Genomic DNA, 17,585 nt, shown 5'->3' on the forward strand with positions numbered 1-17,585 from the left:
TCATTAGAAACATCTACTATACTTCAGTATCATTTTTACTTAATGCTGTTAAAAAAGAAGAAAAGCTGAATATTAGTGGTACTGTCCACACTGTGAAACATTTTAATGCAAAATGTTCATAATGGTCCCTGAATTTATTGGATTTTTCTACTAAAAGATTCTCAAATGTATTTTTACAGTAGTACATTAAAAAAGGTTTTTCCTCCCCCCTCAGGATCACTGAACTGATTTTTAGATGACCCGCTTATCAAGAATTCCTCAAATTATGGACAGTATGGTTTTCCCATAAATAATAAAAATAACTAAAACCACTCATCTTGAATATGTATCAACAGGCCTTTTCTACTGCCTAAATAATTACAGATTTGTACAAGTAACAACCCTCTCATAAGAAACCTTGTTTCAAAGTAGAAAACACCAAGATTTGATATGGATTATACATGGTCAACCTACTAAAAACTAGCTTGCATCTAACAAGTTGTTTGTTATTGCTAAACATAAAACTGTAAGTTAAAAAGTACCAGTTTCTTTTCTTTTCTCTCTCTTTTTTTTTTGAGACAAGGTCTTTCTCTATTGCCCCCAGTGTAGGGCAGTGGCACAATCATGGGTCACTAAAACCTTCAACTCCTGAGCCGAAGAGATCCTCCTACCTCAGCCCCTAGAGTAGCTGTGAATATGGGTATGTGCCACCATGCCTGGCTAATTTTTAAAAAAATTTTTTTGTAGAGGTAGGGTCTCCCTATGTTGCCCAGGATGGTCTCAAACTCCTGGGCTCAAGCGATTCTCTTGCCTCGGCCTCCCAAAGTGCTGGGATTACAGGCTTGAACTACCATGCCTGGCCAAAATCCAGTCTCTATCAATTTTCTTTATTCTTTAGCTAGATACTTTAGCTAAATACTTCTTTAGCTAGAAGTATTTTGAAAACAAAGTGGAAGATAATTTAGTATTTTGTGTTTAGAACACGTATAAACTCAAATCTTCAGTGATACATTTATTTCTGTTAACTGAGCTTATGATACAAAAACAGTATTATAGAACTACTATATCATTTGGAAAACAGTAAATACATTTTATTGCTCTAGAACAAATCCTAACAAATGACTAAAGGTTATGACCAGTAATGGTAAGCTTCCTAGTTATATATAATGCACCTTGTTTCCCTTTAAGAAAATTTATTCTCAAGTTATTTTCAATATACTGATTTAAATATTTAGTCTGGAGAATTTACACATATTCTAAGAAAACATAAGAGAAAGTTAAGCCATATGTGGGCTATAAAATCTCTGCTCCAAACTCTAAAGGAACAATCTGAAATAAGACATTCAGCGTTTCTCACTATTAATGAAAGCACTGTGGAAATCTCCCTCATCATTTCTATTTGGACATTAACAATATCATCAATAAAAACTTTTTCTTCTACTATACTTAATACTACTTATAAACAAAAGTATTCAAACTGTAAATGAGGTTTAATAGCATACTAGAAAAAAGAATGCAAGAAACATTATTTTGTAATACTACCGCATTCATACAACATTTCATAGATATTTAATTTTAAATTTATTAAAATACTGCACATTTGCTTGTCTAAAAACATGGTATATAACATAAAATCTTATGCTACTGTTACAACAGAGGCCATTGTTAAGAATGGTAACTATTTGTGTCCTACTGAAATACACCGACGTCTCCGGGAACACTGAGGTTCTACACTACGCCATTGAGATGCTTCTATTTAACAGCTGAGTAATTTGTAATTCTTCAAGCATCTTCACAGGCACTATTACTTTTCAGTGGCTGACTTTTTTTGTCAGATACTTAACCAAAGATAAACTGAAGGAGGCCAGGAAAGCAGATAACCAAGCTTATTATATCTATGTTTAAAATAATCATATGTAATTATAAGTCAATAGGTTATGGTTAATTACAGTTTATTCATATCCCATAGATTAAATACATAGAATTAAGGAGAGACCTTATAACAGCTATTTCCCTCCACAATTTTTTTCTTATTTCAAGATTCACAAAAAATGTTCTAGGTGGCCAAGGCCCCAGAATGTCTGCAAGGCAAGTGAGACAAAATTAATCCATAATAAAATTAGAGAAACAAATCCTAAATTACAACCTTATTAAGAAAAACAAGTAGTTAAAAAGTTAGTCAATTCACAGGCTGATGATTTGACCCTAATATAATTGGGCACACAACATACTGGTTTTCCCTTCTAGAGGTTATGTAATGTCATCAACATATATTCAAATTCATTTGATAAATCCAAATATCTAATGGTTTTAAGTCTCGATAAGTTTCAAAATAATCAAGCAATCAGTTGAACTAGTAATCTTTCATAAACACAATAATTAACGAGATATCACTTGAATGCAGTTCTGCTGGCCATTGTACTGGTATCCGAAATGCTTATTCATTATTAAGCAGCAATCCGAAAATATTATATATGCTATATTAGAGTTATTCAAATTTAGTTTACAACCAACCCTCCATCATACCAGAAAGACACAACCACAGGAAGCAGCAGGCCACCCCAACTGCTTCCCATGCCTACCACAAACCAGAGAATTCCCTCATCTAGAACTTTCCGAGTCCAAGAATTCTGAATGTAAAGTGTTGATCAATCTCCATGGAGATGGCCGGTGAACATTATGAACTTGTACCTATCACTGACTTTCCTTTTTAATGTTACCATTTTACATAGTATATGAAATCCCAACACTGTCAGCTACCCTGTCGCTTTTCCAATAGGGAGTATGTATGTGTGTATATGACTAGTGTTGGGATGCAGAAAAATTCCAACTCTGGGCATGTCAGAATCTTGTAGCACAGGGGTAGTGGCTGACTCATTTCAAGTTGAGAAACACGGAGCTAGCATTAGTATAGGAAGATATTTACAGTTTTTAATAATACATATATAAATAATGTTACTGATATTTTTGAAATCTTGGAATTATGTTAGAATAGAAAGGATTTATTATTAACATTATTTCTGCAGATCTAGATACATATTTTGGGAGATTCCTTTGAACTACATTAGGAAAAAACCCCAAGATTTCTCCAGAACTGATTTACATAAAATTGTAGTCAATCAATAAGATGTATACTTTATTCCAAATCGTTTTTGAATTTTGTACAACATGAATTACTAAGTTTTCTTTCTACATAATTAAAATCTCTAAGAAACAATCCACATATTTGCTTACAACAGATTCTTAGGAGCTCATGTACTTTATCTCTGACTAATTTAGAAGGCATACTTTAGGGATCACTTTTCCCCTTGATCAAAATAAAAAAGATATCTTATCATTTTAGTAGTTTGGTTGTAGTAGTTTATATGAACATTCCTAAAGCTTTGCGGCCAAAGCCAAAAAATAAAAATAACACATAAAAGCAGCATAGCAACAGCAGGAGCAGCAGCACAAACATGCAATAAATGTAATAATATACCACAAAAACATTAACAGGTTCCGCAATCACAGGCAAAAGGATGAGAGAGGGGTAAAAAAGCCTCAGGATGGGTACATAAAGTGCAAAAGTCTCTTACACGTCTGCCTTTGCTAGCTGGAGTACAGGATGGAGAGCGCTTCAACAAAGAAAGGAGAATACAACATGTTACAAATATTTACACACATAAGACTCTCAAGGACTACTATTGTATTAACAGACAAAGTATATAAACATACACAGAAGGCCACCGTTTTGGATAGGCTGAACATACATGTATTTTTAGGAAAACCTGGAGGATAGGATGGTAAAGAAACAGTTGTTTGGACTACGTCTAAGGTTGATAAACTTTTCACTGGCTCATGTACAGTGACCCACACAAAATAAGGCTTCATCAAGTGACAGATAATTTCTTTTCTGGAAAGGTTGGCAGTAGCAGACTGGAACAAATAAGAACAAAAAGGATCTAGTGCTCATTTAGTGCTGGCAAACATTTAATAAAAGAATGAACTAGCCTGGTCTTAGACATTTACCTACCAAATATTTACTCTTTTAAAAAATGATTCTTTTAAATAACAAGGGCTAAGTTAGGATTTCAGAATTAAAGATAATACATTAAAATAAAAAGTTATTTGAACAATACTCCATCCTGACTCAACTTCAGCCGTAGTCAAAAGAGGGACTTTCACCTAACATTAAAGAATTAAGTAATTAGGAAAAAAGTAACAATTATCTCAAAATATTTTTGTGATGCTCCAGCAGTAGAGCTTCACTAATATGAACCATATCTACTTCAGCAATTTCTAACATTCAATCCAACCTAATGTTTACTGTGAGCTTACAATATGTTGGATACTAAGCAGACTTCGCAAGGGACTGAAAGATAAACAAGACATGGAAGTTCACAGACTGGCAGAGAAGACATCATGCTAGCAACAATGTGACAAATGCTATCACTGAGATACATATAAGGTTTGCATGGGAACCTAGAGGAGGGACAGACAAGATTTTCCTGGGGACCTAGAGGAGGGAACTTATAGACTAGGTCTACAGGAGTTATAGAAGATTTAAGAAAAAAGTGAAAAGTTCAAGAATGAGAAACACTACCAAAAATTCAGTATTAGTGTTACAATAACTCTGGCAGATAAGTAAATAGGAACTACTATTTTTTTTTCTTTTGAGACAGAGTCTCGATCTGTCACCCAGGTGGATGCAGTGGTGCGATCTTGGCTCACTGCAACCTCCACCTCTCGGGTTCAAGCGATTCTCCTGCCTCAGCCTCCTGAGGAGCTGGGATCACAAGTGCGTACCACCATGCCTGGCTAATTTTTGTATTTTTAGTAGTTTCACCATGTTGGCCAGGCTGGTCTCGAACTCCTGACCTAAGTGATCCACCTGCCTCGGCCTCCCAAAGTGCTGGGATAACAGGTGTGAACCACTGCGCCGGGCCAGAACTATTATTTCTTTCCATAGGAAACTGGAATGGAAGATAACTTGAACACTGTCCTATGGAGTTAATAGTAAACCAGGATTAGAAGGCCTGGAGAGTTCTAAAGAAGTTTTTCCATTATGGAGGTTAAAGTCTCAGGTTCAAACCTAGTTACTTTTCCTCAGTTATTAATGGGAAGAATCTCTCTCATCCCTTCTTGCCCCCAAAACCAACCAACCAAACAATAAACAAATCAACTCCAACTCTTCCTCTAGCTATCAATTAATCTCTCCCTTCTTCCTTAATAATCGTAACATTTATTATGTGCAGAGTATATGCAGATCCTTTTCAAAATTCTTTACATACATGAATTATTTTAATTCTCACAGAAACCCTATAAGGTAGGAGTTATGATCCTAATTTTAAAGATGAAGGCGGATTAACTTGCCTAAGGCTATAAAACTATTAAGTGGTAGGGCCAGGATTCAAACTTTCTCAGCCAGACTTCTGAAAAATGGTATGCAATCGCTGTCTGTACTTTCTAAACTTCCAATTAACTTCTAATACAGTGCAATTCAGATTCCTCTTTGATCTGATATTCAGCAGGTCAGTATTTCCAGTTTGTCCTATCTGACCAGCCACCTCTGCCATACCATCACACTGACCATTCTCCTCCTTAATATTCTCCACTCCTCTAGTTTTTCTGACAGGTACCTTCCTGAGTAACAGCATACTTCTCAACTACTGCTCTTTCTTCGCTTTTGGAGTCCTATTCCTTCACCCTTTCTTCAATGGAGATTCCAGTTTTCTGTCCTTGGCTCACTGCTACAACCTGTCCGTTGGGGAATCTCATCCACTTTCAACTCTAATTACTTCCAAATCTCTGTTGCCAGTTCACTCCTCTTCCTTAAACTCCTGACGCATATATTAAATATCTGACTGTCTGCTGGACATCTCCAACTGGATGTCCCTTAGGAATCTCAAACTTGTCCAAAATGAAGCTGTCATCTTTCCCTTCTGTTAAATCTTTTAATAATTATTACATATGGGACTGCTTAAACCTAAGCTCCGTAATATGCAGTATAAAGTTGAGAAACACAGACCCTCATTCTGGCCTTTGCCAATGTCTTCATACTCATTTCTCAATCCCTTCCTCACCCTTTTTGTTTGCCAAGAAAGGGACAATTCAAACTAAATTGAAATCTCCCTCTGCCCACAACCCCGTAACTCCCTGCTCCCTCTCCCCACAAGTTCGCTCTGCCTGTCTAGAATATACTCCTCATATGTAGTTCTTTTATGATTTTGCTGAACATCCTCATCTGTGAAGACCCAGCTCAGGCATTATTTCCTTTAGTAAGCTTTTCTGGATCCTCCTGGTTCAATCCGAAATCTCTCTTCTTTGTATTCCCATGATATACAATCTTTATTTTTTATTACTGTATTTCCCACATGATGTTATAGTTATCTGGTTATATATTTGTCTTTCCCATTAGACTGTCAGGGCAGGAAATACCGTATTATGCTTAAGGGCAGGAAATATTACGCTTAAGGGCAGGAAATACTGTATTATGCTTAGCATAAGCCTTTAAACTTAAAAATTCTCAATAAATATTGAATGAATCCTTCTGAATATCCATAGTACTCATGGCATTTACTGCTAGGTATTTCTCATGGCATTTATTGCTTTCCACATTGCATAATGCGTAACTGTATAATTATTTTTCTAATTATAAAATAAACATTTTGAGGTCTATTTCCACATCTGCTTTGTCTTTGTATCCATTATGCCCAGTATATTACCACCCATGTAAAAAGTGCTAAAATGTTTAACATTAAAAAAAAAAAAAAAAACTTTTTTGGCTATCTCTACTTCTAAGACTAGAGTCTGGAGTGTGCTAAAACCATGAAAAAGAGCATGAATACCTCAAAATAAATATATTATCACTACACTAAAACAAGTTAAAATGTATCCTGAAACTATCTTTGAAAATGAAGGACAACACATTTTCTAAGCTAATATCATTTAAAGCTAATAATGATACTATCACCACAGCAATGATTTCTTACCAGAGTGTTTACCTAGAAATTGTCTAATTTTTATGTTTGCAACAGAAAAGGTGAGTTAGAGGAAAACACACCCACATACTTTCTCCCTCATATATACCTACACACACTGTGGTTTTTTATAAACACTAAAATTGAATTCATGGCAAACACTGTAAACCAACACCTTGTCTTAATGTGCAACCAAATACCACTTTAAAACATGTATTTCATATATAGGTCTACGACTTGCCACCAAAACTTTAAGACTGAATATGAAGGTATGCACACAAGCAGAAATCAAAAGAAATAATCTCAGGAGTATATAATTTGGCTAATAATTTTTAAGGTTCAATTAATTAATCCTAGAGGTCTTATTTAATAAAATACCAAAGAAGAAATGGACTACATAATCATGTCTTTCCCTTTAAATTGTCTAAATATATTATTATATACGCGATAAAATATGTAATATATACAATTATATTCAACATAATATATTGCCTAAGTTGAGGAAAAAATGCATGTAACTTTCTGAAATATGCAATCTTCAGGTAGGGTTGTGGTGAATACGTGGATAGAACTTGTAAAAACAAGAAATGAATGAGCAAATTTCAGGAATGCCAAAGAAGCTAGGTCTGATTTTGGTCATAGGATTAAAAATCTTTAAAATGTATGTTTTAAAATTTTATTTCCTACCAATTCTCACATACAATTGACCATCCCCCCAAGTATCGCTGAAACTATGCTGCCAAGCCTCAGATTTCTGTAACTGATTGTAACAGAATATAAAAGAAGCTGGAAGATAAAACCATGTTAAATCAAGAGATAAAGAAGTTAGAAGCCATGACTGAAATTAAGTATTTTGAAGCATCTTAGTAAGATGTTATACAAGGTTAAAACCAAGTCCAGAACTCAGTCTGTCAATATTGTCAGACTACTTGCTGAATGGAAAACAATATTAGGGGGACCAGACAGTTAGGCTATAGACACTATCTCTGTTTCTCTGTGTCTGACCTTTATATTCCAGAGCTTAATCCTTGATTTACTCTTTCATCAGTATATCAGAGCAAGACAACTCTGAAAAAGCAAGTTGAGTACATTCTCATTTGCCAGGCAAATGGGCAATTTCTATTTTTGTGAATTGGGACTAAGTGAACAAAGTGTAGAATTATAATTTAATCAAATTCAAAACTTACTTAGCACATATTTAATATATGATAATATGTTTCTCAAATATAAAGAGCAAGCAGCTAATTTATATGATTGTAATTAGTATTATCTATAGTTTACTCAAGCCAAGGTTTTTTAGGTTCAGCTGAAAAGAAAATGAACTGAACAGAGTATAGGAAGTTGCTACAAGCATGGTGTGATGATCCCTGGATCTGTTACTATTGGGATGAAGGGAATAGATCGGGGAGAGAAATGGGAAAATCTAAGCAGCTGAGCTCCATTTGTTCCTCACCCTGTTTATTACCTAGAGAAAGAGGCTGGGGCTAATGTGGACTAGACAGTCCAGGATTGGGCATGTATGGTTGAAGGAAAATATGCGGGTAGAAGTGGGAATAATTTCTACAGCAGAAGGGATCTTGGTATCTCTGCTCTACTGCTTTCTTAATAGGTTGAATGGAAATGCCTTTCTCAAGAGACCACTTATCAAAGTAGTCTCAATGTCTTTTAAAATTAACTCAAACCCGGCCAGGCACGGTGGCTCACACCTGTAATCCCAGTACTTTGGGAGGCCGGAGCGGGTGGATCACGAGGTCAGGAGATCGAGACCATCCTGGCTAACACAGTGAAACCCTGCCTCTACTAAAAATACAAAAAATTAGCTGGGCATGGTGGCGGGCGCCTGTGGTCCCAGCTACTCGGGAGGTTGAGACAGGAGAATGGTGTGAACCTGGGAGGCGGAGTTTGCAGTGAGCTGAGATTGTGCCACTGCATTCCATCCTGGGTGACAGAGCAAGACTCTGTCTCAAAATAAATAAATAAATAAATAAATAAATAAATAACTCACTCACTCACTCACTCAAACCCTTCTTTATGTGTCCTAAAGAATATTTTACATAACAATGTATCACCACACTGTCCTAATCCCCAAAGATTGAGAACTTTAAAAAAGTCACTAAAAAATGGGAGAGTAACCTATCCACTCTTAAGAACAGAAGAGGGCCATAATGGTTAAAACAACTGGATTAAATATTTTCTAAGGTTTTTCTCCTTTAAAACTCTATGATTCTACATGTAGAATAGCCCAAATGCTTACATTCCCTCAAGTTAGAGCAGCAGAGAGTATTGAGAATATACTCTGTTCTGCCTGGTTGCCTCCTTTCATTTTCCCAGAGGGAAGGGAATGACTGGTATTAGATATATTCCTTTTCTTCAAAGCTACTCTTACACATACAAGGATTGGCCAAACAATGTGACTTAAAAAGGAAAGCATCTTGCTCTGAACATCTTCCCATTGTGCCAAAAATTCCAGCATTCATCTGAATTTTAAGTTAACAGGCAAAACATGTGGAGGAAAAATTAGGGGTGGGAACATTTTAACTTAAAACTGTACTGTTTTAAATAAAGTAACTATACTTTTAAGAGGCCTGTGTGAAAGGGTAAAAGTAGGAGTAAAGAAGGTAACTTTGGAGGAGGTGAGGCACTGGTGGTAAAGCTCCGACAAATCACAGGGCAGCATGAGAACACTGGGTTCCCAGAGACAGAGGGAGAAGAATGACAATATGTTGAAACCAAAGGTCCTGATTCCTGCAATTTTGCTTAATACTAGCCTTATTCCCTTCTATACGTACAAGCTCCAGCTGCAATTCAAACTTTAGGTCTTCAACATAATCTCCTTTATAGCAACGAGACAGAAAACAAAAAAGAATGTCCAGGAGGATGTGTCCTATTCATTAGAGCCTTACTTACTGCAAAGGGCAGGCATATAAGCATCAAGCACAATATAACTAGATTTGGCACAGAGAACAACAAGAGAGCTGATGTGCTCCTTAAGAATCCAAGTGCGGCCGGGTGTGGTGGCTCACACCTGTAATCCCAGCACTTTGAGAGGTTGAGGCGGGTGGATCACAAGGTCAGGAGTTTGAGACCAGCCTGGCCAACATGGTGAAACCCCACCTCTACTAAAAATACAAAAATAGCTGGGCACAGGGGCTTGCACCTGTAGTCCCAGCTACTTGGGAGGCTGAGGCAGAAGAATCGCTTGAACCCAGGATGTGGAGGTTGCAGTGAACTGAGATTGTGTCACTGCACTCCAGCCTGGTGACAGAATGAGACTGTCTCAAAAAAAAAAAAAAGAAATCCAAGTGCCTAGCAGAAAAGGAGCTACAGAAGAACTTGAGCATTACACGAAATATCTTGGATGCTGAACTCAAATATGTCAAAGATTGAATACTGCTGTTCATCATTCTGGTATGACTTTGAGGATCAAATGAATGAATGGTAACTCTGGGAAGGGAGATCATAGGTACAAACTCTAAAGAGAAACATGAAGTTTGTACCATAAAATATTGGTGGTGGGTAGATGACTGAGTGATGAAGAGCTAAGAAAGTATTTAAGTGAAACTGAACTGATGGACAAGAAAAGAAGCTAAAGAGAATACAGAAAGGGAGGGAACCAGCTTATTAAGAGTAATAAGGACATTATTACTGATGGCATTACATACACTGTTTCTTGAAGTCTTCAAACAACATTATGATATTAGTTCTATTATTATTACTATTTGTCTGATGAGCAAACTTAGGATGTAGAAAGGTTAATTTCTTCCAAACCATACACCTAGAAAGTTGTACAGGCAGGATTTGTGCATGCTTATGCACTTAACCAATAAATTGGGAGAATGGAGCTTAGAAAGCACATGAGTGGGAAATCATGCCTTTTAGGAGGTGGAATATAAATAAAAGATTTGGCAGCTCTTGTGAACTCAGCTCCTTTATACTAGGAGTTCCTTTGCAGTGCAATAAAATTTACTTTTATATCTGTACTGAGCTCATGGTTGCATTAATAGAGGGTAGAGGATGAGAAACGATATTTCTGGAGGAAAAGTAACACTGGGAAATGGCCGTGCGGTGCTCAGGCATTACAGGTGGGTGACAGCAGTGGCAGAGTGCCTGTGAGAGCAGAAACAAGCTGAGGACCTTGCTGGGGTGTGTATTCCTGAAAGATCTGCTGAGAAGACTTCATGTATTTGCCAAAATACATACTGCTCCCAGGTTTTACAACCAAATATATATATATATATATATATATTTTGTGTGTGTGTGTGTGTGACAGGAAAAGGGATGGAGAGGAGTTTGTTAGAAATAAAAAGATTTTCTAGTGGAAAGAACAACTAAAATAATTTACTCAAACTTCCTTCCTTTTCTTTTTAAGGTGAATAATATCTGTATGAAAATATCATATTAAGTATTTTTAATATCCTGAGCAGGTTATAACATGCAATACCATTGTACATGAGGAGAGTTCTCTTTTTATCACACTATAGAATTAACCAAAGTAATTATTTGTTTCGAGAATAGCAAAACACTTATGAAAATGTGCAAACTTCAGTATAAATATTCCAAACATATTCAAAATCACTTTTTTGTTCCATAATTTTTAAACATCTAGATTAAGAAGTTCCTTTAGCACAGTATTATGCTAACTACTCTTCTGACTATAAGTATCCTAACAAAACAGAAATAATGAAACATTTAAAAATCTTCCCTGGTTTTAGAAACAGTTCTATGCACAGTATTTGCATTTGAATCCATTTTAATTTCCCTATTTCTCTAAAGACTAAATGTTCAACAGGATAATAAATGCTTTAGGACAAGAATTACTGTGCCATTTAATGTGGAATAGAGAGAATGTTATGCCAGGAAGTAAAGAGAATGAATGATACACATTTAACAGGAACTTCTAAATTATTAAATTGATAGAATTCAGGAGAGAAAGTGATAATGCAGTCACTTTATAGTGCATATAGTGCATATGTTAACTAAAATCACTTTGCACATCAGAAGAGAAATTCTTTCAGAATTAGAAATAAATCAATTAAAAATTGATTTATTTTAAAATCAGTACTCTAGTATTGGCATACAATAAAACCTATTGGAGAAATTAATTAAAAGTAACTTTTTTGATTATACCATCAGAAGTTTATTTTTAACCAACATAGAAATTAAAACAGTAAAGTGCTGAAAAGGAAAGGGAAAAGTAAAATAGAAATCACCAGGAAAAATAAAAATAAGCAATTATATATATATATATATACATAAAACAATAAATAAGCATTCTAGTTTTAGAATTCTTACAAAGATTGAAAATACTGGGATTCTACAACAGTCAAAGCATTTTTCAAAGTAAATTTTTACTTCATTATGTTTAACACTGATAAATCTTTCATTATATTTAAGATAATAAAGAAGCATATTTGGCTCACATAAATTTTCAAATGTGGTATTTCTAAAACTGACTGCATTACTAGGCAAATTCTTCAAATCAATTCACTGATCTTTTTTACTGAAGGATGCATTGGTTTGAAAATCAAAGACTTACGTCATCCAAAAAATCAATCAGTGAAGATGAGGAAGAAGAAAAGGAATCCTATTTAACGAATACAGCAGTAAAAAAATAGAAAATATGGATGAAGCAATTTAATAAGAACAAATAATAAATCAAAAATTTTGTAAAACAATTGAAAGGCAAATGACATTAATTCAAATAAATAAATGAGAAAAGCAGTTACTATCATTGTTCTTGAGAAACTTAAGAGATTCATTCATTACTTTTTAAAGAGTGATTCTTTTTCCTTTTCCTAAAGGAACGAAACACAGTTCATATACTGTGCCCAAAATGTAATAAAATGAAGCTCATGACAAATAATTAATAATCAAATTAAATGTAAGTACTTTTGAAGTAACAACTAAAAGTAAGCAATGGAATTCCCGAGGCTTCTAAATCTTCCCACTGGAATGTAAGTTCTAGTGGGAAGGACTTTGTCTATTTTGGTCACTACTGTATCTCGAGCACTTACAACAGTGCCTTGCACAAAGCTACATGATTATTATTTGTTGAATAAAGATATAATCACACTTAAATTTACTGAGACAAAAATATACTTGATAACAGTAAGCTGATTTTTTTAAAGCAAAGAATTTAAATACCAAGAAATGATCAAATTACATAATCACAATTTCATTACTGTATGATCTGCCTAACAGGGTCGATGTAATAATACCTTTTAACAAAAAGCATTTCTTACTATATAGTTTTTAAAAGAAGAATTGATTTGAAATAAGAACCAGCAATATCTTATTGTCAGCTTTGACATTTTCTCACTTTTTATTGTGGCACTATGCTTTGGAGAATAAAAAAATTTTTCAAATTATTTCAAAAGTTGGGATTTATTCTGCTCTTAATGTTTCTTAAGGGAAATGAAATTGCTTTTCAATCTTATAATGACTCTCATGATTAGATCTTTCTTAGATGTTTTGTTAAAAAGAGGTGGGATTATAGTCTCCATAAGAAAGCAGAACATATTCCTCTGCTAATATGTTTTTGTTTATTTAAGATTCTAGGTCCTCTCATGTAAGAAGCAATAAAACGGTTTTAATGTAAGTGAATTTTAAATTACAAAGTGAATTTTAAATTGACCCCAGAGGATATTTGGCATGTTTAATACTTACTTCAAATTGATCCAGAGTATCGGTAGGCGTATTCAAAAATGCCAAGAAAGAATGCTGTGAGTCTTGGTGCTCTATACCTAGAAGACAGCAGCAACTTTTTTTAAGGCTACAACAATTAAAACCGATTTTAATGGATAACCTTCCCTGTCTGATTCTATTAAAAGCAGTTCACAAACTACTGTATTTCAAAGCTGATCACTATTATTAACTCGACATTTAAACAAAACTAAAATACACTAGTGTTTCCAAGAATATCACTTAACAGCTCAATTATATCAGTTTCCATGAAACGCTTATTTAAGTTACTGAGTTTCTTTCCTTTTGTGTATAGTAAATAATAAAAAAAAATTAAATCTTTTGGTAGGCTTGAGAGAATTTAAAAATGTTTATGTCTGATTTTCCTAAGCTAATTTAACACCAAACAGGCTTCTGTTTTGAAATACTCTTATCAAAGCATGGAGTATGCACTAATACAAAAATCCTTTATAAGAAATTAATGCAGTGATAAAAAATACACTTAATTACAAAAAACTGTCAATCTGACTTCAGGTATTTTTTTATTGACAGGATGAAGACTCCAAACTCCAGTTTTTCTCAGATGAATTTTTAAAAATTCATACATATCTCTTGACTGTAGCATTAACTTTAAATACACAATTTCCCAAATAATTCTTAAAACATACAAATAAAAATACCAGGTAGAAAAAAACCAGAAAACAGCCAATCCCACATTTTTTACTTCCATATACTTAGGAATTGACATCAGCTGATTTGTGTTTTTCATATTACTATCTAATAACACATCTATTAGTATTACTATCTAAGACTATCTAATGACTGATAACACAGTTATCAGGTAAGGCAATATGTTCAGAAATTCATTCAAATATTGAGAGTGTACCAGACACTATTCTAGACACTTGGGGACGTAACAGTAAATGAAGCATTAAAAACATCCTTGCCCTCATAATGTGAATATCACATTATATTACTGAAGTTGTAGTATACATTATGTTATACAATAAAATTTTGTTCTGCAATATTCAAAATCCAAATTAAAAAAATGTGGTAAACATGCCTTCATAAAGCAATGTGATAAACTTAAGTCTCCTTCAAGTTTAGGTCTATTCTAAAAATGATACAATCAATGTCATCTGGCGTGCAAGTCATATTCTACACTAGTCTCTCTCCTATTTGCCATTGGTGCCACAAGTTGTCCATGTCCTATATATTCTTTTTCTTTTCATCACTAAATAATGTATCTCCCTTCCAATTTTCATTAATTAAAACCTAGCTTGATTTTCATTTTGGCATGATGGCTTGTGCTCCTAATCTGAATTACTATTCACTTTTTCTCGGCTCCTTCCTTTTCTTGTTAATTAAGAAATTCAATCAACAAGAATTTATTGAGCATCAACTATCTATAAAGGTTTTTTCATGTTAGCTTCTTTATGTGATTACTCGCTGTTCTCCATCATTTTACATGCAGATGCAGAGACTCCACCAGTTTTATCTCACTGTGTTGTGTGGCTGAGAAATGATAGAGAAGCACTTAGACCTAATAAAAAGCCCATTAACGAGTTCGGTATTCAGTGATGGCCTTTGTTAGGAAAATCAATTTCCAATAAATGCATATAAGATATCCCTTTATTTTAAAAATATCTGAATTTCTTTTTATTAAATCTTCACATTCTTAACATCCACATTAAGGAAAGTTTAAGAAGTTCATGTAATACAGCTATCAAGCACTCTGACTAAGCTTTAACATGAATGGAAAAATGTTCAAGTTTTCAAGAAAATGGTAATAAATCCAGGATATCCCACAGGACAAGCAATTTAAGTGTCAAACTGGAAGAAGACATTAAAATGCCCCCCCAAATTTTCCTTATTGAATTGCTCCATTAATACTAGATTAATCTTTAGCTATTTCATACATTGTTTCCTCAACTATCCTGAAAGTGTATCCCCCCAAATTTTTATACATCTAGGCACATAAAAAGTGCTAAGAAATACTTGTTCAAGTACCCTTACCAAGTTCTGAATGTAAACACACATTGCCATTGTCAGAGCGATAACCTCATATTATAGCATTTGAGAATATTATAAAGTACATTATAAAATAAAATTTTTTTCCAATCACAAAAATGTTATTTATGAAGTAGTCCACGGCACTGAAAAAAACATCAAATTTATGGCAAAGTGTCTTTTTCTGTTACTATGAAATCTTTAAACAATGCATATTAAGTAAAACAAAATGACTCAGAGGCCAGTCTTCCAAATGTGTGTGTATGCACATGCATCATGTATACACACATGTATTCATAAATGAGTGCTAGAATTGCTTATGTCAACAATTCTCCCACCTATGCAATGAACTGATTCTTCTGTAGTAAAACATATTTATAACATAACAGTAAGTCCTGAGTAAGGCAAACACACACTCCCATACCCTTTTCAGATCTAAGCTCTTCAGTGTCCTTTATCAGTTGTTCAATTTCTGAGAGCAGTTCCAAGTTCTTCTTCTCTGAATCTTTTAGTTTACTTAAATAAGGAGAAAAAAGGAAAAATGTCATTTTAATTGCTGATTAGTGAGCCATCTTGGATGTAGCCAAACTTACTTGGTTTAAGTGTCAGGTATGGTAAATTAGGGGACTATAAATTATGGCCTACTTTCATGTAGATTAACAGTTTTACTAGAACACAGCCAATCTCATTCATTTAAGTATTGACTATGGCTGCTTTTACACTACAATAGTAGAGATGAGAAGTTGTGATGGAGGCTAATCAAAGCCTAAAATATTTACTAAGTGAACCTTTACAGAAAACATTTGCTGACCCTGAACTAAATTATTAAATTTAAAAATGTTATAAAATCAAAGGTTAATTTTAGAATTCTGTTAGACTTTGTTAGATATTATATCATTACAGGCAACCATGAAAGTGGAGCATATACAGGAGTAAGTTTATAATTTTTCAAACTGGCTCATCTTCCTGACTTATGAACAATATGTAAACTCATATATCCTAGGTGTAAGGAGAAAAGATCTTGCTTATTTCAAATTACAACACAGAGAATGACACTGATTAGCTCTTTATGCTGGGATCACATTCACTTTCTCCAGGAAAAGTTTTCCCCTCCTCAATGCCACATAAGCACATTTAAGCAAAACATACAATGTCTGCATTAGTTATAGCAAAAAGCTTATAAACCATGTCTATAATCCGACAGAGGTATCATGTATCTGGCCTTTGATATGATTAAAAAGATTAACAATTGCAGTTTAAGGACTATGACTACATACCATTAAAAACTGAATTCATGGGCCTCCATTTCTTTTCAGGCTTTTGGAACTTTTGATATTCTCAGCAGTCAATGGATATTTGTAGTTTCACTTGTGATGTGAAGTTTCTATTGTTCCTCTATGTCACATAAACTGACTTATTTTGAATCATGTTTATAATCAATCTAATTGTGAATCATTTATGTATTCAGAGTACGATTCACTCTGAATCATAGTGTTGTGACAAGAATTGAGGAAATGTGTTCATTAGCTAACTGTTTCAGAGACTGTGGGATATACTTTTTCTAAATACATAAGGAAACATGAAAAAAATAATTATACTTAAAAGATATTATACCATTGTGAAATGTGCCATCAATAGAATTTTCATTTATAAAACACCTAAAAGACCTATGGTAGAGGCCACAATTTTCAAATGATTATATTTTGATCTCACCATACACTGTACTTTTATACAAATATAATATTCCTAACCATGAGAGAATTTTAGGTTTAATAAAATTTGAGTCAACTAAATTTTATAAATAAGAGGAAAAGTAAATAATGGATTACTATTTAATACTATTAATTCTACTTTATGGACAAGCCAGAGGAAAACAAGGCTATATTAAAACCTCATCACTATCTACAAGGTTTGAAAGCATCTATTTTCAAATCTTTGTAACATATTTGGCCATGA

The 17,585-nt window shown here is 34.0% G+C and overlaps 1 protein-coding gene across 11 annotated transcripts in view; it reads right to left on the minus strand.

The window, feature by feature from the left end:
• The window catches only part of CDC42BPA (CDC42 binding protein kinase alpha), a 314,680-nt gene that overhangs the window by 70,591 nt on the left and 226,504 nt on the right, over positions 1 to 17,585 (minus strand). For 6 of the 11 annotated variants that reach the window (XM_033195253.1, XM_033195259.1, XM_033195255.1 and 3 more), the window contains 3 exons: positions 16,054 to 16,145; positions 13,605 to 13,681; positions 3,555 to 3,593 (listed from right to left, as the gene is read on the minus strand). In XM_033195253.1, the coding sequence (XP_033051144.1) occupies positions 3,555 to 3,593; positions 13,605 to 13,681; positions 16,054 to 16,145 (208 nt within the window). The remainder of the gene's footprint in view (positions 1 to 3,554; positions 3,594 to 13,604; positions 13,682 to 16,053; positions 16,146 to 17,585) is intronic. The other 5 variants (XM_033195258.1, XM_033195256.1, XM_033195254.1 and 2 more) reach the window with 1 other exon arrangement.

This window comes from Trachypithecus francoisi, unplaced genomic scaffold (assembly GCF_009764315.1).
Source record: "Trachypithecus francoisi isolate TF-2019V2 unplaced genomic scaffold, Tfra_2.0 Lachesis_group5, whole genome shotgun sequence".
In the NCBI taxonomy this organism is placed as follows: domain Eukaryota; kingdom Metazoa; phylum Chordata; class Mammalia; order Primates; family Cercopithecidae; genus Trachypithecus; species Trachypithecus francoisi.